Below are 18,309 nucleotides of genomic sequence, written 5' to 3' on the forward strand. Positions count from 1 at the left end.
AAATCCGAAGTGTTTCCTTTGTAAAATCTAAAGCATTTTTCGTGGAATTATCAAAGCATAGTTAGTAGAAATTAAAAAAAAAAACAATTCTTGGAAACTTCTGCATATTTCCAGTTGAAAATACAATAAAAATGCTTATGAAACATTTCTTTTTGAAAACGGATCCAGCTTAGGTCCCAGAACCTTCAAACAAAACTAAATTTGCCGACAGACCGGAAAGCTTTTGTCGGTTTCGGGTACTGTAGGTACTCGGTTGGAAAATGGCACATGTCGTATGTAGTGATTACATGGGGACCAACGAAACGTTTGGCGAAACTGGCAGAGATGTATCGCCTCTTTAGCCAATTAGGTCAGAAGTCCTCGGAGTCCTCTCCGAGGATCCTATAGGTTTGCTACGCTCTAGCAATCAAAGTATTCACGTAGATATGGAACTTGAAGAAGAGTTCTTCCATTTAATTTTAACACTACGCTGTTACATTGGTACATATCTATGCCGAAATTTATTATAATCTAAAACTAAAATTACATTGTTCGGTATTGAATTCTTTGAATATGAAAACGATATTCATTTGAAAAATAATCAAATACTCACCACAACAGATCCGTAATGCCAATGAGCCAGTGAACTGCCGACAACAAGTAAATACAGTAGTGGTCGCTCAATAGCGGGCATTGAAATGCTCATTAATACGGCAACACACAGAACCCCAGTCATCCAGTTGAAAGTTTCAACAACTGTATTAGACATTTGCGAGACGATCAGTCGACACTGGAACAAAAAAATCACGATGGTCAATTAAAAAAATGCTACATGTTATTTATTTAAAACTTACACTTATGTTGCTGAAAATCGTGCCACTGAGGATGTAGACCGCCCGTGGATCCTTGTTCATAATATCGTTGGGAGATATAAACACCCACAGAAGCGACACGAACATGAACGTCCCATAAGTGAACAGTGGCCGAAGGGCTTCCTTCATTGTTCGCATCTTTCCGGTGCGATCCTTGTACGATCGATACATATTGTAAACCACCATCGGCAGGTTCGACATTGCGCTTACATGCAAACACAGTTCCATTAGCTGTCCCGCCGAAATACTCCAAGGTAGCTCCGTTTTCCACATCTGGTATCCATACTGCCACGTAGCCAAATACATAAGCACCGATCCCTTTGAAGTAAGAAATACAAATTAAGAAAATTCCTTTACAAGTGCATATCAAAATTTGGTAAGGTACTCACCCACATTCCTAAATCGTACCCCCATGGCAGATACAGCACGCCCGTGTTATACTTTTCCCAGTGCGAGAGGTAAAAGTTGAAGAAGATCGTCCACATGATATAATACATACGAATGGGCGGCACCGAGAGTTCACCTCGTCCAAAAATGCTATACAAACAAGCGGGAATGAAAAACGCCGAATAAGAGTCCAGTCCGTGGTCGAACAGCTCACCCAGTGGTCCGGAAAGTCCTATCCGGCGCGCCTGCTTACCGTCGATACCATCCAGGGTGTACGCGAGGAATATGTTTAGGGCAGCTATCAGCCAAAACCAGTTCGGGATGGGTGTGCAGTTCTCGCAGTCTGTGCTAGCGTAGAATCCCCAGTCGTACCAGGAGAGTATTACGAAGTTTAACACCGTGAATAGAAAACCGGCAAATGTCATCAAATTTGGAGCAACCCATTTTGGAAAGTACTGTTTGGGGAATAAAAGAGAAATGCGGATATTTTTATAATAAAGATGTACTGCAACATATTCAGAGGTTGATCAGTTAAAACATTTTTCTAGTAATTTATTGGAAAAGCCTCTAGGATTTTTTCGAAAAGTTTTTCCAAAAAGTTTCATTTCCTAGAATTCCTGAGAATATTCGAAGATAATGAACCAACTATAATCTCAATATTTTTGAGGGGTTTTCTTGATATATGCCATTAACAGTCGCAAAACAAGAATCTGGTTTGATTCTAAGATAAGACTTTTTAGGGTATATTATCAAGAATTCCTTGAGAATTTACTTCAAAAGTTCCTTCAAGTATAAATTCGGCAAATCACCCAAAAATGTGTGTTCAGGAATTCCATTGGAAATTTATCCAGATATTCCTTCGGAGATTCCACCAGTAATTCATTCCTAAATTCCTCCAGGAATTCTTATGAAAAATCCTCCCCAAATAAATCCAGAAATGCCTACAAGAATCCCTCCAGGATTTTTCATATGTATTCTCAGAAATTTCTTAGAAATTTCCTTTACAAATAACTTTAGAATTTTCTTTAAAAAAAAACCCTAGGAAATATCTTAATTAAGTGTTCCGGATTTTTTTTCGAAAAATCTTCCAAAAATTTCTCCGGAAATTCCATCAAGAAATCTGTCGGAAAATCCCTTAGGAATACTTTCAGAAATACCTCCAGGTATTCTATCAGATTCCATTTCATCTCGGAAATTTTTGCAGTAACTGCTTCGAAATTTCCTCCAGTGACTCCTTCGAAAAATCCTACGGAAATTGCTTCTCAGGACCAACATTCTATAAAAGGGAAGGATAGGCCAGAACGAATTTGGTTCAAAGTGAAAATTAATCGCTTGGCGACCGGAGCAGATTTTTTGCAGATAAATTGTCTTCAAGTGCAAATCTTTATCGCTTGGCAGAAAATTTCCTTCGGTAGTAGAATCACGAGTGCACATCAGAGCGAGAAGATGCAAAAATTTATAGGCATGCATAAATGTACTCCACCTCCACTGCGCTGCTGCCATGACCGCCACAGACGCTATCGTAGCGAAATAAACAACCGATAGTCCGAATGTTGCGAAAGAAATGGCTCGCGCTCGCGAAAAGCAGCTTTCCTGTAGTTAATAACTTAAACCCTCTAGCATCGCCCTTCGGAGAGTGTTATGGTTGCACATAATATTTGCACCCATACAAATTAGCAAAGAGGACTAATGCGCCATCTTTATTGATTACAAGGACCACCATTCTGTACAAGGGAAGGTTGAGCTGAGAGCAGTTTTGTTCAAAGTACAAATTAATCGCTTAGCGATAAAAGAAAATTTCTGTAGCTAGCAGAACCACTAGCGCGTGTCAGAGGGAGACGCTGCAAAAAATAATTCGCATGGATGGCATCAGTAGCAGTCAAGTGAAACTTTCTCTCAAGATTCTCATTTGGTTTTGCTGCTGTTTGTGATTAGAAAAACGCATTATTGAAAATAAATCGGTTCTTTCCAAGACTAACTGTCTATACAAAAGAAAGCTGATCCGAGAATAAAGTTCTTCAATGTACAACACATAGTCGCTTAGTTAGGGCAGAAACATCAATCGCAACGATGTCCTTACTTGGCATAAGACAAGTTTTTACAATTGATGATGACAAGTAAAGACATTCCACTGGAAGCTCTAAATAATTTTCTTATCAAGACGACCTATGTTCCCTTGTCATAAGACGAGTTCCACCACATAATTGTATCTTGACAGATACGTATTTCGACCTCAACAGTAAGGCCGTCTTCAGTGTCTCGTACTTGACTCGACTTGAAGAAAATGATCGCAGCTTACACTATTTATACTATGCGTAGGTATAATAATTTATCGAGTTACATTTACTACGGTGCTTAGGGGAAAGTGGGGTAAGATGGCCATATGGGGCAAGACAGCCAACGTTAATTATGCCTTAAGTGAGCATTATATTCACATTATTATTACAAGGGATGGTTCACAATAATGTAAAAGGGCTGTACAACTGAAGAATGCACTTTGACAACCTCACTTGTTCTTGTAACTTGTAATATTGATTTGAAGATGATTTAGTTGAAATTCTAATTTTCTTATAATTTTCTAGTTACATAATTTAACAATTGAAGCATAAATTACTCATTTTTCAGGACAAATTGATATTTACCGAAGCTTTTATATAACTATAGCCTATGTACAATAATAATTTGAGGAGATTCGCAGTAATTAGGTTCGCTAGGATATAAATCTTTGGATATACGTCGGCTTGGGGCGGTATTGCCAACTGTATAGGAACAAGGTCATCTCCAGGATTAAGAGTCGCCTAACCCTTAAATGCATTTAAAAAATGATCAAAATAGTTTCTGCGTGAATCAGAGATGGTTTGAAACAAAGGATATGATTTTAATAGTAAAAATTAGTTTTAGGCAAATTCTGATATTGTCGTAGTGCCAGTTGTCAAGAAATCAACATTAAATACGACATTTTTAAGCAAAGCATCACTTGAACATAATCCATAGAAGTGCAAGAAATGTGTCCCGTATTCAAAATAAATTTAGCACACTTTTGATATAGTTTTTGGTCCTTGCTCGTCTTGCCCCGAGAGGGTGCCCATATTGCCCCATATGGTGAATATAGGCATCTTAAAAAACTTTTTTTAAAACCAGTTTATAAAATACTGAAACTTCATTAATCAGTGTTTATTGATACTTATGTCAAAGACAAGGAATCATAAAGGTGTTTTATGGTCAAATAAGCAGAATTCAAAGGAGTTTCCCTATTTTACAAGAGTTACCGCTTAGGGTGGCCATCTTGCCCCACTTTCCCCTACTTCTACTCGCTTGTTGCGCTTAATGCTTAGGTATAAACTTGAAGAGCCAGGAGCTACCATTTCCTTGATCTTTATTCAACAACCGCGTTTGTACCTGTCGGTAGATTTCCAAGCTCTCAGCAACATCAAGTTTCCACGAAGAAGATCTTTCTTATCAAGACGACCTATGTTGTTCAACGTCTACCTTGCGGTCGTGTCTTGTACACGAACCTTCTGATTTTTTCGGAAAATCCTTTAGAAATTAAATTTATAAATTCTTCCGGAAATACCATTTGAAATCTCTCCGGGAATTGATTTAGAAATTACTTTAATTTTTCAAAGGACTCCAGCAATTATTTAAGGAATTTCTAAATGAAAACATTTCAATAATTCTTTAAGGAAGTCTTTCGTTTAGATCATTCCACAGGAAATCTTTCAGAACTTCCTTCAGGGATTCTTCCAAAAGTTGTTTTTAGGAATTCCGTCAGATATTCCTCCAAAAACCTTTTAAGCAACTCGTCCATGAATTCCTTTAGACTTTATCTCTTAAAAAAATCTATTGAGATTTCTTTTGAGAATCTCTTCAGAAATTATTTTAGAAATACTTCGAAAATTCTTATCGGAAATTTCATTATGAAGTTTCTTTCGGAATGTTTTTGAGTGTGCGGTTAGAAATGCCAAAAATTCCTCTAGGATTTTCATCGGACACTATTTTATTCTTTATGAATTTCCGGAAGCATTTCTGATCGCATATCAGAAAAAAATCCTCAAAGCTTTTTGTATGGTTTTTGCTAGAGGAATATTCGAAGGAAACATTCCGAAGGATGTCCTAGAATTTCTTCTCCTAGAAGTTCTCCAAGGAATTCTTGGGGTAACTTCCGACAGAATTTCTGGATAAATTTACAAAAACATTTTCTGAAGATTTTCTAAAGAAATCCTTGGAGAAATGTCCAAAGAAATTCCAGGAGGAATTTTCTTGAATATTCCTAGAGAATTTCCCCAGGATTTTTTCTCTGCGTGAAACAAATGCTCTAAGATGGTTCAAGTATCGACATCCATGTTTACCAATAGATCTTTGTAAGGTTTTGAAAACTCCAACAAACACTGGCAATAAATGATTAGTTACATCTAGTTTTTTATGCCACTTGTCCGATTTTTGATGCCGGCTTGTCTGATTTTACTTTAATGCCAACTGGCCTAGTTTTTTTTGCCAGCTCATCTAGATTTGATTGATTGATTTATCTTTATTTAAAAGAATTGCAGCCCTGGGCTGGCTCATCTCTAAGTCTGGATTTGCTGCCAGCTTGTCTGGTTTTTGATGCCAGCTCGTCTAGATTTGCTGCTTGTCTTTTTTATACCAGATGGGCTGGGTTTCTGAGTTTCGCTTACTTTTTTGATTCCTCTCCAGGCCCCTTTTCTATTATGCTTAATTCCTTCCCTTTTGCTTTTCATCCCACGTTTTCCATCAGGTAAATAACGAAAGATGCTGTGAAGGGCGAAGGCACAAACCTCCCACTATGTGCCCCCTAAGCCGAAGTTTCTGATTTTGATAGAATTCTCCAAGGATTTCCTTGAGAAACTTCTGAAAGAATTTCTGAAGAAATTAACAAAAGCATTTCCGGAGGATTTACGAAGAAATCCCTGGATAAATGTCAGAAGAAATTCTGGGGGGGAATTTTCTAAAATATTCCTGAAATAGTTTTCGAAATAATTTCTGGAGGATTTCCTGGAGGAATTTCCAAATGAATTTCAGGAGCCAATTCCGAATAAATTCTTGAACGAATTTTAGATTGAATTCATAAAAAAAATCCAAAGAAAAACCTAAAACGATTTTTCAAATAATTCTTTCGGCAAGAGCTCCATCAGGAACATTTGCAGGAATGCTTTCAAAATTCATCCAAATTCATCCAATCCATCCATCCATTAAAAAGTTTCTTCATTGGCGGAAAACGAACCCCAGGGCAAGTGAAAATACGTGATAAGTGGGTACTAGGCTGTCGATAAATCGATGAACGTTTTTAATCGTAACAATGTTCTAAAAACATGAAGCAGAACTATCAACGAATTCATCCGACATAAAAATATTTGGAATCAAAACCATTTGAGGCCACATACTGATGCTATTGCTTGATAATGACTTTAAACTACAGGGAAAAGCTATTACTCTTATTTTAAGTCAAAGGATTTCCAACAAGTTAGTCGTTTCAAAATGTATCATTGATGTGGAAAGTGATTATTTTGAGCAACTAAATAATTATGTGACATCGAAAAGCTTCAATTGAGGCCTAAATCTGCAATTTTTACTTGCCTTTGAGTTTTAACATACATGGGGCAAGTGGGACATACTTGAACAACATTTGCAGTAGAGCCATTTTAACTATTTGCGATATTTTCCCTATGCAGAATGTTTGTTATTGGCACTTAAAAATTGAATGCTGCTCTTTGTCATGATTGCCAAAGCCCTCACTATGTATATGGTTTCGAATAAACTTATTTCAAACAGACGGTTAAGTTGAATATTTTATTTTGTTACTCGTCACTGTATGTATTTTTCGTCACTGTTTGAAAGCCTGCCTAAATCTTTATCCTCATTGATATAAAAAGCTACCATTGCCATAGCTATTATTTCTAGACCAACATTTGAAAAGGGCGTAACAGCCAAATTTTATTCCTTCCTATTCTTCGTCTACATATAAAGCCATGTATGTGGACAAGGAATCAGATGTAATAAATTTTGGCTGTTACGCCCTTTTCAAATGTTGGTCTAGATTTGAGACATCGTTTCATAAAGGGAAACGCAATAATGCACTATTGCCTGGTAAAAATCTTCCAACTGCGACAAACAGATGCATAAATCAAGTCACGCAAAAAAAATAACATCCCCCACTGGGACATTGCCGCCTCGCAGCTTAATGTTCATTTAGCACTATCACAGTTATTAACTGCGAGGTTTCTAAGCCAAGGTACCATTTTTGCATTCGTATATCGTGAGGCTAACACGATGATACTCTCTTATGCCCAGGGAAATCGAGACAATGAACCCGCATCATGGTCTTGCTTGCGCGTCTTACCGCTAGGCTAAGGATGGCCCCCGATACCCGTACACATTATTTACTAGCATTAACATGTTATTTATATGATTCATTTTACGTGGAGGTTTGGCCCCATTTACGATGTTTATAACATCTAATTTTCGGCAACACGCGAAAATGATATCACTTTATGTAATTAGTTGACGCAGAAGACTTACGCTCACGCAAAATTTGATAATTGTGGACAACGTGTTATGTGTTCATAACGCGCAAGTAGATAACAAAGTGATGCTAATATTCAACAATCAATCGTAATGACATGGAAATATATCAGTTCGCGGTATACCGGGCAAACAGAAAGTCATCGAACTTTGTTTGTTTATATGATTGTCGATTCTACGTGTAAACAAATATCAAACTTATATATCATACAAATTATCTCCAATAGATAAATTTAAACCAAAACGGATCTAGGGCATATTTTTTGGGTTCAAAAAATAATACTGTGAATCACAAGTCTCTGTTCCTAGAAAATATGTTGAATAGCTTTACAACATTTCAACTTAAATTGTAAATTGTGTTGTATTATCAAAGCATTCAATCAGTTATTAATTTCCCCGGGAGTTGATAATGCATTCCACCAGCAAGTGAAGTCATGATGTCATGAAAATTGGCAGCATACTGGGTGATATCTATACGTATACGCTATGATACATGCTATTGATAAGCTGATATCGTAAATTTTGACATCATTTTCAAAAACGTTGCTCAACTGATGTTAGCGTTCAAACGCGGTATTGTAAGTTATAGTCTGAGAAGTAGGAATCGTTCATAATGGAAGAAGAAAAATACAGAGTATCAGAGATAAAATGATACACTTGAAATCTTCTATGTACACTGAATATCCACATATGCTCTATACAATACTTTATTCTTGTATGTATGCGGAGCATAGTGTGACCAAAAAAATAATGCTTGTTTGAACCTTTGGGAACTTTGTGTGTGCTAGAACTCAATCGCAACAGGCATTCCTAACAACAGTTCTATTGCTTACATTTTTTGATGTTGTAGAGTAAATAGTTTTTATTGTATTATTACCTGTTTTCCTTTTCCTTATTGAAAAATGTATAAAGTGCCGTCCCAAGCACATCTGTCCCATGTCGATTTTTATCATTTTTAGTTTTTTGCACCAAACGTTCTAAATTAATGTATATTTTAATGTGAACAAATAAATACATATAGTTTATTCGAAAATTTGGCGAAAAATATTGGCCCATTGTAGTATTTCCAAGCATAACTGTCCCATTGAAACAAATTTCATACAACATGTATTAAATTACTTCGAAGAGGCCAATTTTCATTATCAAATCATTCAGAGATAGAATATGGGTTGTGGTATAGTTTCAATGGGTAAAAAAGGTTGATCCACCTAACATCGTTGATGCCTTTCTTGTACATCATGAACATTGAAAAGTAATAATTGAAGCATATTTAGCATATTTATATTAAAACTTAAGTGAGAATAGTCTCTCATTTTTATTCGCATTCTATGTATTTATTTACACTTTTTCTTCTTTCCTTATTGGCATTACCATTTTTGCATTCGTATATGATGAGGCTAACACGATAATACTTTTATGCCTAATGAATCGCCTGCTTTGAGCGTGCTTACAGCGGCACACTAGAAGTTAACTTTCTGAAATCAGTATGGCGAAAGGCATCTAAGGTTCGATTTCTCGAAATTAAGCACCTTCATCGAAAAAATATTTGGTAGGCGTTGTAGCGGACACCTTCCTACATAACCACTACCAAATAGTTCCAAAAAAGTTCCTAATTTTAAGAAAACCCGCGTTAGATGTCTTTCGCCTTACAAATTTCTGGTGGTTAACTCATGCTGGCTATTTTGCTCATATACTATAGCGCCTGAATGTGAAAGCGGTGGGTAGAAAATCACCCACTGCCAATAATTCATTGCACCCGAAAATTCCTTTGACCGTGAGTCCAACCAAGCCACCTAAGCATCATCGCTTTGTAGTCGTGCTTCTAAGCGCATGGCTATAAGGTAGGCCCAATTCATTTTCATATATACAAGATTTTTGCAATAGCTTCGGAACGAAGTGATTAATCGATTTTCAATAGCAAACAATGGGGCCGAATTTCCCGTCAAGTGCAACTTATTACGAAAAAAATGTGCTAAACATGTGTTTTCAAATGTTCATACACGCAGGTGGAATTTTTCACTCGACACATCAGATGCTAATCTGAAATAAATTTCATAGGAGCCATCAAACACCTTCGCAGTATTGCGGTATTGAGTTACCACGGAACCTGATTTTGATGCTTCTTCCATCTGCGCTGAAACATAATTATCCTGAATTTATTTCAGGATCAAGTTATGTATAGGAACCAATTCTCACTGTCCTCACCCTTATGTAAGGTATTATATCAGACACACTCGTCCCCATGTCAGCATTTTTATACACATTTTTTTCTATGGAGCGTAAGAGTCCCCTCCTCCAAAAGCTTACGTTATTAGTGTACGGCCCCTTACTACAATACGCTTTGAAAAGACCTAATGCATCTAATTTGAATCAGGTTAATATCCAGACCCAACTGAACTTTTGCTAAGCGCAAAGTAATCTGATGATACTTTAGCACTGGGACAAATATGCTTGGAATTATCAATTTTGTCTTCAATTTCGCAGCATAAATGTCCCACTGAATAAATTTCACCAAAAAAACAGTGTTTATCCTTTAAAACATACTATGCCATTAGAAATACACTATTTTCATCGATATACGTTTATTAATCAAAATTTATTGGGCAATTTAGCTACAAACTGAAAAATATGTTTCCAACTTCAATCCCATTTTTCTCAATTGCATCTTTTTCGACATGGGACAGATATGCTTGAAACGGCAGTAAAGTAGTTGGAAGAAAGCTATTTTTCAAGCAAAATGTCCAATTTGGAGGGTTTCGACAAATCACAGTGTGTATTTATTACAAAAGTTAATCGTTTGCTTGAAAATATTGATGGAAAAAGTCAGTAGAGTAGAGTGGGGCAAGAGTGCGCGTGGGGTAAGAGTACGTTTTCGATTTTTTTAAGTAATAAAAAAATATAAACTAGCACCACTGCATCAGTTTGACAGGTATTCTGGCCAACTATTATCATGTGTAATTGTAAACGATTTGAATAAACAACAAGGGAGATATGGAGTTAGATAACTTTTTGGTCATTTTGCTAAAAATAATTGGATTTCCGCAACTAGTATTTCATTACCATATATACGTTCAATCAGGTGAACATTATACCATTTCGATAACCTATTGTATAGAGTACTTTATGGTACAGAACACCAATCCGGTTGGATTTCCAAGAAGTCTAAACCATTACTTGAATGATTTTTGGGACTGTGGGGTAAAAGTACGCAGGAACCGGTGGGGCAAGAGTACGCATATGAATCTACAAGTTATGATGTCAAATCCGTATCTCCGGCCGCAATAAGACTTCTTCCAAAGCGTAAAGATCCACAACTAAGGAAAAGGGAAAGAATTCGAAATTATCACAAGGTTTTAGGATAAGTTGAAGTAATTCAGTGTTAGAAAGGACTTAGCGAACAAAGCACTGGAGCGAAATAATGAAATTGTATTAGGACTTGTTGTACACCTAAACATAGTACGAAAACACAATTTCATCTAAATGATAATTTCATTTAATCAAAAGAAACATTCATAAATTACGTAACGTTTAGCTGGGAGGGGTTGCGAGATGTGTGACGATCCATATATTTTTTAGAGGATTCATACAAATAGTGTAAGATAGGGGGGGAGGGGTGATAAAATAGCCAAATTTTACGTTACGTGATTGATGGACTTTCTTTGAGGAAAATACCTTTGTATACGCCACGTGAAACCTGATATATATTTTTACCTCTGTAGTTTTTTGTATATATAAAAAAACAATGGTTTTTCGTATGAAAGTGCACATTTTTAGAACCCCCTCCCCCTTTAAGAGTTACGTAATCTTTAAGCATTCCCTAATATATGCTCATTAAACATCAATTAAATGTTATTAACTCTTATTTGTGTTAATATATACTTAAGGCACATGATTGGATAAATGCGTACTCTTACCCCACCCAATGCGCACTTTTACCCCACCGGTGGGGTATGAGTGCGTTTTTCACTTGTCTTGCAATAAGGGTTCTACTAAAACGAATCTCAATAATTTCAATATTTTGTCCACTGGGTAACATAAAGGAAGAGTATATGAATCATCGACACTGATTTGATATGCAGAAGCTTGCTTCATAAGGGCCACATGATCGATTGAAAACTAAGTGCGTACTCTTGCCCCACTCTACTCTACATTGGTGTATAAAGAAGTTACGTCCGTATAAATGGTCATTTCATGAAACTTATCATAAGAGAGCGCGGTTTTTTCCAAAGTTTTTCATTATCGAACTACGAGTAACAAATAATTATGGTGACCCATTGTGATAGACCTGAGTGGCCACCGGAGGTCCTCCAGAAGATCCGGAACATCCGTAAAAATGGTCAATTCATGGAACTCATCCTAGAAGTGCGCGTTTTTTTCACAAAGCTTTTCATTATCGTACTTTGAGTAACAAATGATTGTGGGGACCTATTTTGGTGGACCTGGGTGGCCACCGGAGGTGCTCCAGAAGATCCAGAATGTCCCTAAAATGGTCAATTCATGAAACTTATCATAGAAGAGCGTGGTTTTTCCAAAGCTTTTCATTATCGAGCTACGAGTAACAAATGATTGTGGTGACCCATTGTGATGGACCTGAGGATGCAGGGTGTCGACTCAAATTTGAGAATGAAATTCCCTGACTTTCCAGACCATTTCTCGAAAAATTCCAGGTATGAAAAATGTTTTTTTTTTTTCTATTCCTAGAAGCACATGAAAATCTCTGCATGTTACTGAAACATTTCCATTGACAAAAACATTATTCTCTTCTTGCGTCTGACTATGGTTATGGAGTATCGAGAAAACGTTTTATTGAGACCATCGCCACCTACGTACATGAGATAGTATGATGCTTTAATCCACTGTTATTCTCTCTACATGACTAGTACCTAAGGACGTGAGGTTCGACCAAGGACTTTAAAAGCCCATCATCAAATGAAAGTTCACAAAATGTTTTTAAAACATTTCCTACAGAATCTTGTTTGGGGATAATGCCGATGCTGTGGAGTGTTGTCAAAGGTCCACAAAAATAATTAGACTAGATAATTTTCAAATAATTGGGCGCTGAATTGAGCTTGAGCTTGATGACCGCACAATTCGTAGTTGCTACTCCGTGATTGACCAGAACAATCGAAATTGCACAGGGAATCAATAGTTGGGGCTTGGGATTAGCTTTCCAACCTCAATGTGCACAGATCGAGAGTTCAGTAATTAAAGGATCAATAACGGCGCCGGCCACGTCCTTACGGTCATCTGGGAAGGGAAGGAATAGTTGGTGTGACATCTGTTGTTACTAGAGACTGTTGTTACTAGACACCTCTGCATCTCTACAGTTGCCACAGGAGGGATTCTTATGAGTGGGCGGGGTAGGTGGTTACACGGATCAGGATTCACCTTGGTAAGTGATGCGATCCATGCAACTTCAATAACATGGAAAAAAAATGCTTTTAATTATTTAGACCGGGATGTTAGTGCTAACATATATGACGAACTATTCAATGAATTTTAAAGTGCAAAAAAAGAGAAGCATGTTCAAAACCCTATCAAGTTATTCTATTTACTAGAAGAAAACCCAGATTAATCCACCTAGCGTTGGTGATGCCTTTCTTGTATTTAGTTAAGACACCAACCTTATATGGGGTTTAAATGGTTATAAAATTCAATAGTGATCAACAAAGCTTTGTCCCCTGTCGAATGAAACTTGTTGCGAGAAAATCGGTCTATACGAAAAGTTGTCAAATGTGTTTGATAGCCTTTGTACACACACATACACACGGACAGACAGGCTCGTCGAGCTGAGTCGACTGGTATATAACACTATGGGTCTCAGAGGCTTCTATAAAAAGTTCGTTTTCGGAGTGAAATGACAGTCCCTCGGCACAACTCAGTTGTACGAGAAAGGCAAAAATGTTTTGTATATCGAATATATATAGAAAGTCCATAGATGGTGTGAAAAACAGCCTAAAAAGAATAAACGAAGTCTGGCTACTATAAAGAAAATTACTTAAAATACATTTGCTTGACCTTTTCAGTGGTGGTTCAATTATGAATTTAAAACTAAAAAGTTTCCACCAAACTATCAAACAAATAGCATGTGATAGTTAAAAAGAAATAACTTGTATCGTATTCACAATTTTTACATTTAAGATGAATATTTATATATCAACTACCCCAAATGAGCAACTAAGCACTGATAAAGCCACTTACATCTTTAATAAAGACATTGAATATAACTACATAATGAGAATAAATTTTTGGAGGACTCTAGTGCTTTATATTCTGATGGACTCTAACTCTAACAAAACAGTATACAGTCAAACCTCCATGAGTCGATATTGAAGGGACCATCGACTCATGGAAATATCGACATGTGGAATAGGAAATCTTTGGAAATCTGTTTGAAGGGACCATCACAGTAACCCAGAAAATATTTTTTAATATGGGATAATTTGCTTCCATGAGTCGATATCGAGTCATAGAACATCGACTCATGGAGGTTTGACTGTATAACCAAGTTTTTTGCTCATTCATATTCACTAATAATTGAAGTTGATTTGTACATGTTCAATTATGTTCTGTTTCATACATCATTCATTCGTCGTATAGAAGGCGTATTGATTCAAGGAACTTTTTTGTTCTATAAACATTGAAGGAGAGAGAATGAGTTTTATTCAAAGCTTTTGTTTTCAAATTTCAAATTTTTTTTCTAGAAAACCAAAAGAAAACGAAATACCTAGGTGAAATAAATGGAATATTATAAATATTGAGAATGTATGAAGAAAAGCGACAGATATTTCTAAAAGGACTAAACGCTTCGACACATCTATTAAAAAAAGCTACTGTATTATGGAGGACATTTTGAACTAGTTTCATAAAATTTTCGCTGATATTGAAAATTCACTGACTGTGGTAGTAGACCTTTAGATTGAGTGTGAACAAAATTATCATTCCACTAAGCACAGCCTATCACGATTCAAGTGCCCCATGCGTGTTATGTTAGCAGATTGCAAATGCACAATATGAGCAGTTAATCAGTTTGAAACAGTTTTTATTCATTTTTGTAAACAGGAGAAAAGCTAAATTAACTCAGGGAAAATATATTAATCACATAACGCGGATTTCGGCCTTTTTCAACTCGCTATATAAAGCATCATTGAATTTTGTCTGGATCGTTAGTTAAGCGTACGTAATTCATAAAAATTCCCTAAAAGTACATATGTCTACTAAACCTTTTCCAATCTTTGATGAATGAGCAAAAAAACTCTAGCTTTCAGTGAGCTATAGCTCCATTATGCCAATACTGTATTGTGCTGTACACATATAAAATACAAAAATATAGGTATAGTATACTAATAAAACAATAAAAATACATCCTTGCGTTCGATCCGTTGGTCTTGTTAGTTTTGTTCAACAAATAGCTTCATTTTATGTTCTTCATCGGCTGGCAACACACATTCTCCTAACTTATTATCACATTTTAAAAGTAATCCATCTTCCGGGGATCAAACTTTAATGATTGGATATTTTAGATGAAAAACCCGAAAAATAGAAAAAATGGAGTACGTGAAAGAAAAACGTCATGGGGAAATCAATACAGCATCCATTCGCTAACCGGGCTAAAACATCAGTCCAATTAACGAGCGCCGCTTTTTGACTAGGCTGTCGAGGCAGGGCTGGTAGCGACCAATGCCGCTCAAAATAGTGACTTAGTGACCAAAGCTGACGAAAAAAGGGACCAAATAGTGACTTTCAGTTGCAGAAAAGTGACCAAATAGTGACTTTTAGTTTCAGTTCCAAGTTTGATGAGACAAATTCAAGCGTTTTTGGGTCGAAGGAGAATATTTTTTCGTAATTTGTGGCGGAGAATAACTTTCACTCACCACAATCTCATAACGAACTCAGAAGAGAAACGAAAACCGTGCAAGCTAACTTTTGTATTGGTCGCTCTTTTTTTATCCCACGGAAACTAAATATCAGTCAGTCAGTCAAAAGCAGGATTACTCAAAATTATTAGTAGTCCTGCTAGCAAATCAAATGTTTGCGCCACTGGAAGTGAACGAAACAATGCTTGAAATGATTTCTCGGCAAAAATCTGCGTGAAGGAATATTCTCTTCTCGTGAGAATGAGTGAAAATCACGATCATTGGATTAGCTGAACACCTACTTAAGAAAGATGCAGATTTGTCATATGTACCATAGAATTTTTTGGAATTGTTAGTGCAAAAGAAACAACAGTACGGATCGTTTTGGTAGAAAACGAAACAACGAGCCTGGGATTAAACGCTCGACCTCCTGCTTATAATGCAGAACCATTGGGCTCGACTTCAGATTCAAAAGTTATCTATCAAATCTAACAAAATCTAAAAAAAAATCACAATTTTTCATATTGAAATCTTTTACATTTATGCCATTTAAAATGTATAAATTATCGGCATAAAATATATTTTGGAAAATTCTACAATATTGATCGAAGTGGATGTTGGGAGGAAAAAACGGCTTTTCTCATGTTCTTGCAGCAAAACTACTTTGGGGATCCCTTACACATTTAATGTACCTCCCCTCAATTCGATTGCAGTACAATCATAGATGCAAATATCATTATTTAGATTTAAAAATAATTATTTTTATTTTACCAAAATATCACGCGCTGAGAATCATAAGGGTATTAATCGATTTGTTTCGTTAATAACTCAACTGTTCCCAAAGTTACAACCGAGATTGTTGCGTCTAGTGCAAGTGCAAGATACAATCATCCTTTATCACACCAAACTATTCAATCTTCGGCAAACTATATATTCGGTGGGTATTGTTCCTTCTCCAAGAATTTGCTTTATGGAAAGTAGAAAAGTGCTCCCTGAACTTTTAAATATTTTTCCTCCAAAAAACGCAGATTTTTCGACTTGCTGTGCATATTCATGAATGATGTTTGCTATGGAATTCGACAGCGCATGCAATCTTCAAAATTGAGTCTTAATCTTTGAAATGATATCTACTCAATAAATATTTTTCGAGCGAACCCTTCATTACATCTATATCTACAAAAAATTATCCGCTTTAGCACAATTTATATTTTCTTGAATTTTCTCGCCAATTTTATGTGACTAATGAGAGATCAAGTCTCCTTATATTGGGGCAACAATTAAAAATCCAAATATTCTGAAATTATAATGAAATGTATGAATTTTTATCAGTAAAAACAATTAAGCATACTGACGGCTTCGTTCTGTGAAAAAAATGATAGCATTTAATCATTCTTGGGAGGAGTTGTTAAAAAACAACGCTAAAACAATCTTCAAGAGGGACAAAACACAGCTAATAATAAAATAAATAAGATTGTCAATCCAAAAAATAACTCGCCACATAACGATCATTTGTCTAGAGGATTTATTAGAAAAATACGCTCAAGTCTCCCAAGTGGTCAAGTCTCTCAAGGAATCAAGTCTCTCCACCTTCCCTTTCTGTAGAAAGTCTGATAGTTAAAAACATCCAAATAGGCAGGACTCCTGCTTGCATGACCATATACCAAATTATAAATTCTGACGTAAAACACCTTCAATTAGCTACTGGTGAAATGCCAATAAGAGCAGCGAGTAAAATGGCTGGCGAAGTTTCAGAGCAATCATTTTCCCAAAATCCGTAATTTCATTTCCGCCACGGATACATAAAGCTTCATTCATAAATCTTAGTCAATAGTTTCAAAATAGTTGAAAATAGTGACTTTTTGCGAGAAAAAGTGACTTTAGTGACTTGAGGTCGAAAAAAGAGACTTTTTAGTGACTTGCCCGAAAAAAGTGACCAAGTCACTAAAAAGTGACCCGCTACCAGGCTTGTCGAGAGGATTCACGATGCATTGTTAAGATCAATGTTTTACATGGATAACGATAACCAAAACAATATACCATTTAGGCTTTCCTCTCAGCCCAGTATTTGTCTTTTTAGGGATAACTGCTTTCTAACTGGGCTTTGGCCCAGTTAGCGAACGCCCAAATAAAATGCAGCCCAGTCAAAAAGCGCCCAGTTAGCGAACTGTTGCTGTATTTCATTTGGTTAAAATATTAACTGAATAATCCAAATAAATTAACTACTTAACAAGAAGAAATTTTCATGCTCAACATAAGGAGCATAAGAAGACATGAATAAGGCAATATATCAAAATACGCTTGCCTCAAGCAGGCGCTAAGTCAAGCCATCCCGGGTAGACGATAATGGCTCATTAACAGTAAATTGTGATATTGATAACAAAACACGACACTAACCTGCGAAACAAGAGCAAAAATAACAAGCGAAAACAACAAAAAATTGGACCGAAACATCATAAAAATATTAGATCTTGCCATTAACAAGAACTTATCAATATCTTGAGCTATTAGTTTGTTCTTCCTAATAGCAAACCCCTATACTTCCACGACACCTCGGTGCAACTTCCCACTATTCTCGCCAGCCATCCCCACTCCTACCCCAAACAAGTCAATATCATGCTTCGTTACCAATACCACGGTTTCCACCCGGGATAGCACCGCAATAATTCAGGTCCTGCCAT

The 18,309-nt window shown here is 36.4% G+C and overlaps 1 protein-coding gene across 2 annotated transcripts in view; it reads right to left on the bottom strand.

Annotated features, from left to right (window-relative positions):
• The window catches only part of LOC134212122 (ethanolaminephosphotransferase 1), a 49,001-nt gene that overhangs the window by 2,717 nt on the left and 27,975 nt on the right, over window positions 1-18,309 (bottom strand). For both annotated transcript variants that reach the window (XM_062689692.1, XM_062689693.1), the window contains exons 4-6: window positions 1,241-1,693; window positions 834-1,169; window positions 593-769 (exon numbers count right to left, since the gene is read on the bottom strand). In XM_062689692.1, the coding sequence (XP_062545676.1) occupies window positions 593-769; window positions 834-1,169; window positions 1,241-1,693 (966 nt within the window). The remainder of the gene's footprint in view (window positions 1-592; window positions 770-833; window positions 1,170-1,240; window positions 1,694-18,309) is intronic.

This window comes from Armigeres subalbatus, chromosome 2 (assembly GCF_024139115.2).
Source record: "Armigeres subalbatus isolate Guangzhou_Male chromosome 2, GZ_Asu_2, whole genome shotgun sequence".
Classification (NCBI taxonomy): Eukaryota; Metazoa; Arthropoda; class Insecta; order Diptera; family Culicidae; genus Armigeres; species Armigeres subalbatus.